The 5801-nt window shown below is 46.7% G+C and overlaps 1 protein-coding gene across 1 annotated transcript in view; it reads left to right on the forward strand.

Annotated features, from left to right (window-relative positions):
- Window positions 1–2897, forward strand: part of TMEM207 (transmembrane protein 207) — a 4131-nt gene extending 1234 nt beyond the window's left edge. Inside the window, exons 2-5 of the mRNA XM_009708437.1 lie at window positions 669–706; window positions 1125–1169; window positions 1609–1751; window positions 2725–2897. Of these exons, the coding sequence (XP_009706739.1) occupies window positions 669–706; window positions 1125–1169; window positions 1609–1751; window positions 2725–2897 (399 nt within the window). The remainder of the gene's footprint in view (window positions 1–668; window positions 707–1124; window positions 1170–1608; window positions 1752–2724) is intronic.
- The last annotated feature ends 2904 nt before the right edge of the window (window positions 2898–5801 follow it).

Below are 5801 nucleotides of genomic sequence, written 5' to 3' on the forward strand. Positions count from 1 at the left end.
AGTTACTTTTTGCCCAGATAATCTGAAACTGAGGCTAGGATCAACAAGGCTTGCAAAAATAAACTTGCTTAAGCAGAGAGTAGAAAATATACCTGAAAAACAAGTTTCAGGTTCACATATTTGCAATACTTGAAACCTGACTCTGGGAATGATGCACCACTACTATCCAAAAACAGGAAAATGCTGGGTAGAGCACACATCTGGTCAAAACAGCTCCAATTTAAAGCTACATTCATAATTAGCTACTGGAAAATGAACTACAGACCAAGAATTTGGTCTGGGACGTTTTCAGCTCTGAATAGCAGAGCCCAGTTCTGTGAACAGGTCTCTGACACTTACTTGTGTCTCCCTGTTCTTATTCTTCTCTCTTTCACATAAAAAAAGAAATGCTTTCCCCTTGGCCTAGCTTTCATCTGCAAACTATTGAATTTCTTGAGCTCTCTGTGAGGTTATCCACTGGTTTTGATGTGGGCTAGCTCAGACCAGAGATGCACAGAGACAAGAGCTCAGCCCTGTGGTCTCTAGGGAGAGGTCTGGTTTTCATCCCTGCATGAACCAGCACCTGTATGGCTCTTTCTGACTTCCCACTCTAAGATCAGTAATTATACTGGTAAATTATAAAAAACCAACACATATCTGCCCTTTCTGATTTACATGTGTGTTTTCAGTTAGCAGGCTCTGAGTCGGACTGTGAGCTTGGCGAGAGGTGAGTGTGGCGCTCTGTTTTCTCACCCGTGGCTGCTCCCACCCTGGGCTCTTTCAGGGATGCTGTGCTCCTGCCTGGCACATTGGCACAGCAGAGGAACGAGGGCTTCCAGGAAAGGACCGTTTAGTTTTTCTTCCAAAAGAGGAAAGGGAGGCTGGCAACCCTTTGGGTTTTCAGCAAAAACTCTGGTGGCGGGTACCAGTGTTGGAAGGCAAACCAGTTGCACACTACTTCGTATATCATCTGCATCTGCTCCCATCTACATAGACAAACTTTTAATAGGGTTCCCTTAATGGAGGAAAACTTCTCAATCCTCTACTTACCGATGATGCTTTTCTTTGTGTTGGTAGACAGGCATTGGAGCTGGTACGGTCCCCTCACGCTGGACTGAAAGTTCCTTTTATTTTTCCCTTGTTAGATGCATTGGGCAGAGCAATGAAAACTTTAGCAGCTGGTATGTGTGGTAAGTTTCAGATCTGTTTTAGAGGGAAAAACTGGCAAATAATATTATTTGATGGATATATAGAGAGAAAGGCATTAAGAGAGACTGATAGCTAGAGAGCATTGCTCCTGGGCTGTCCCTGTGTTCTGTCTTTACTGACTAATGGGAATCATTTATCCATATCCTCCTCACTGACAACTGAGCTGGGCAAAACCGGTGAATGATTTTGGGGAGAAATGTTTGAATTTCCAGCCAGTGCTTGGTGTTGAGCACTCAGCACTGAGACATTGGTTTCTGGGGACTTTGATCATGTCCAGTACTTTTATAGGGAAACTGCAACATTTAACAGCTATTTGCAAAAGATGTTAATGAATATGTTAATTTTAAGACATGCAGCCATCTGTCGGTGCTGCCCACAGATGGTGATGGTACTGTTCCTCCCCTGCTGCCTCTGCCTCAGGTTCCTGATGTTGTTTTTCTTGGCCTTGCTCCTGTCCTGTGGGATCTGCTGCTGCCTGCAGTGCTGGCTGAGACGGCGGAGCTGCCTCCCCCCCCGACGCACCCTGGCCGTCTTCGCGCTCAGCAGTTCGGATGCCTTTTGCGGTTAGTCCTCTCCCTACTCACTGCAAGATCCTGCTGACCCCAGCGGGCTTCCCGTGGCCCATCCATGACCCAGTAAGAGGTGGCAAGGCTTGAGTGGGAGCCAAGCTGCAGCTGGGTGCTGTGTTTCTGGAGAACAGTGGGGTGTCCAGCTCAGGCATCTTGGGGGGATGTTTGGATGGTGGACTGGAGGGCTTAAGCAAGCCACATCCACTTTTCCCCAGCTGTACTTTCAGCTGAATTCAGTGCTGTCCCTGCACGGCCGTGTATCCCAAAGGTGCCTAGCTGGACTTGGTCACGCTAACACTGAAAGTGTCTGGGACCTTCTCCTCCATGCCAAGGCACTCAGCAGTCCGATATACGCAGCCACAGGCTCTGCCTGAGGTCAGACAGCCCGTTCCGACATATGATCTGCATTTCTTACTCTGGCAAGACTGCACTGGTCTACTTGAGCTATCCCAGCAGGCAGCTCGACTGCCTGATAAATCCTGGGGTCTGTCAAAAAGTTGTCTTGGTGGGTGCAGTTCATTGCAGTAGCCCCACTCAGTATTCCCCCAGGAGCACCCAGACTTTTGAGAACTGGGCTATAATGACTATGTGTACCACCAGCACTGACCTGGGGTATTGCCAGCAGCATCAGCAGGCTAGGCCAGACCACAGTCCCTCCAAGAAGAATAAAGTTAATTCTGTCATTAGACTAAGTCCTTCCCAGAGGAGGTACTGCCTGCTTTGTGGGTGGTCATGAACAGTGTCTCTACAGGGAGGACCCAGCCCAAACCCACCCAAATTCCTCTGTTCTCACTTTTCATGCCTAGTCTGTGGTGAGAGGCTTTGTGATGCCATGCTTCAAAAATTACATCTGTGCCTTTCTTGTTTCCAAGTGGTTTGACGGCTCCTCCCAGTCTCATCCCTCTCACCCACACAACTGCTCTTCACGCCTGTTGGCTGTATGGTTATGGCTTTGCTTTTTCCCCAGCAAGTGAAATGCCTCGGTGCCCATTCTCCGAATCTCCAAGCCCCTGCATGACTGCAGAGATGTCATCTTCTCCTGCCCCACAATTCAGCCTTGAGGGAACTGAGTTGCCACCATCCTATGAAGATATTATGAAGGAAAACAAGCTCCAGATGCCACATGTTGGCTTTCTGTGATTCTACTTGGTTCATCTGAGATCTTCCATTATGCTACAGTAGTGTGAGACCAAATCAGCCCTTTCCACAGGATGGCCGAGAGACTGAAAAGCAGCACGTATTTAATCTGAACCTAAACAGGAAGACAAAATGCAACAGAATAAATGCCAAAAGCCTGTGTTGAATCTGTCACAGGAGCTCAGCTTGACATTTTGATAGGGCTCTGGATTTCAAGAAGCTCCCTCTCAAAGGTCTGTCTATATTCAGGGTTTCTGGCTCAGCCTCCGGATTTATCTCTCTAAGGCTGCTCGAGCTGGTGCAACCCCATGTGTTTTAGGACCGAATGTTGATAAATGGCTTGATAGTTACTTCTCAGACTTGGGCTGCCTCCTTCACTCAGCATGGTGCCAACAAACACCCTCTGGCAAAGTCATGTTGTTCTAATACATTGTAATGCAATCATGCCACTCTGCGATGAAGGATCGTTTGCCACATTTAAAATATTTAGCACAGAAGATCAGATTTGTCTAGTGCAAAATGCAGGAAATTTATGGCCAGGGAAGGGAAAGCAAGAGATAGGGATTATGGGGGTAGTAGCAGCAGCAGGAACTGGTTACAGAGCACAAAAAGAGTGAGTTTGCTCATTTGAGCTGTTCTTAATTTCATGGTGACTGTCCCCAGCTACTCTTGCCCTAGCCTTGCAGACCTACAGGCTTTGAATGGCCCAGGACCCACATGGCAGCTCCCCACAGACATCAATTATGAGGTTAGGTATTTGGTGCTTAGCTACAAAAATTTATTAGGATAAAGAATGTCATTTTCTTCGAGGTAACCACTGCAGACAGGATGGAAAGACACTTCAAGAAGCCATCCAGACTGCCTTATACCCAAGCAGGATCAGCTCTGCCTAAGCCGTTCCTAGGAGGCAGTAGCTTGCCTAGTTCTCAAATTACTGAGGAAAGATGCCAAATTTCCCCCTTAGCTGGATTCCAGATGAAAGGAAATATTTCCTTTGTTTGTCATAAGCAGGTCACTGAAGGCTGGATTCAGCCTGCCTGACCTCTCTACCTCTGATCTCTCAGTGGCAAGGACTGGGGGCTGCAATCAGATCCCTCCTGGAACAGAAGGTAAATGTCACCCCTAGTACCTTGCACCACATGCCTGTGGAGTCACGAGCTCACAGCCAAAGCAGGCAGCTGGGTCCATCTTAGGTACCCCAAAAGTTTGATGGAAGCCCACAGCCTGCCTCATGGAGCAGGTCCCCACCTGTAGAGTGGGGTTAGTACCAGTTCCCCTGCTCAGGAAGGAAACTGGAAAGATAAATGCACTAAAGGTTATGAAATGCTCATATATTCTCATAATGAGGCTATATAAGTACCTTTGCTAGATAAAGAATTATAGCATATTTTTAGAGAGAAATTCTCTGCCAGCACCACTGCAAATTATCTCCATAAAATCTTATTTTTAGAAGCTGTTTTAAAGTTTGACTCTCGTGTGAAAGGAAGTAAATATTACTGTAGCAAATAAATGTTTGTGCCAGTAGGCTAAAATATTACAGGGTTTTTTAATAAGGAAAATCAGCAAGTACAGACTCAGCCAGCGAAGTCGAGCAATTCCTGAGTGCCCTTTTGCTGGCTAAACTTATAAGAATTGCGGGTAATCAGCACCTCTCAGGATCAGACCTTTTATATACATAACAGCTTCCACTACTCAACCCCTTCAATTTATGCCCTGAAGCATGAGATTTGATTATGTTTGTCACTTCAGCTTGCGTAGCCTGCTAGTGGGCATTAAATCAGCCATCACTTCCTTCCCACCTACACGCTGCATTTGCTTCAGTGACCCCTTCATGGAAGTGAACTCCACAGGTTGTCTGTATTATATGCTGCATAAAACATTAGTGTCTCCCGCTTATTAATTGCTTGGCTTTAAATAAATTACTGCCTTTAATTTAATTGAATGTCACCTTCTAATCAGATGGTTGGAGAGGCTAACAAGCAAGGACTGCTCTCATTTCAATGCCTCCATCACTCTGCATCCCCCTTTCACGAGGTCCAGTAAGCAGCACTCTACCGAGGCAGCAAATCCTTCCCCAGCCACCCAACAGAGGGCAAGCGAGGCTTTCAGCAAGGCACCCAGGAGGCTGCTGCTCTTGCAGAAACATTGGTGAGAACAGGTTTGTATTTCCATGCTACTAGGGTGCATTCAAGTGCATTCAGCTTCATATTTGGGGTGCTTTAATTATTCACAAAAGGAATAAAATTATTCCATCAAAATTGGGTCAAGTGGCTTATCGCAAAGCAAGCTAGTGGCTGTCACAAAATTAGGCCACAGCCGGAGTCACCAGCGTGGGAGAACCTGTGTGCTGTGGTACTTGTGCAACATAACAGGAGCCATGGGTACTTCCAAAAACTGCTGAAGACCAGGAGCCATTGGCAAAAAAGAGTTGGTGTGGGGTTGCTTTGTGGAGGGGGACATAGACTGACCTTGCTGCTGGTTTGGTATAGGGAAGGAGAGTACCCTGAGAGGGGGCTCAGTGGGCACTGCCCTGGTCCTTGGCTTCCTGATCACCAAAATGGAGAAAAGGATGGGTTCCTTCCTTCTACAGAAGTATTTGGGATGCCTCCACCAACCTAGCGTTGCCTACAAAAGCTGCTTCTCCCGGCCTGTCCCTTTATTCCCAGGTGTTCCAGCCGAACATACAAGGTTTCTCCAGACCTGTGTTCCCATTCTTAGAAAAGCAGAGATTTTACCTGCTATCTTATGCTTTTGTAAGCATTCAGCCCTTAATGACGGCAGTTAATGTAGTTTGGCTACATTATAAGAAAAGATGAGCCGTTCCTATATAATTCATCACCTTAGGAATTGGGTCTACTTTGGAAAAGCACTTGTTCTGCTGTGACCCTCTGGCTGCTTCTCATCCTC

Source organism: Cariama cristata, unplaced genomic scaffold (genome assembly GCF_000690535.1).
Source record: "Cariama cristata isolate BGI_N322 unplaced genomic scaffold, ASM69053v1 scaffold20389, whole genome shotgun sequence".
Taxonomy (NCBI): domain Eukaryota; kingdom Metazoa; phylum Chordata; class Aves; order Cariamiformes; family Cariamidae; genus Cariama; species Cariama cristata.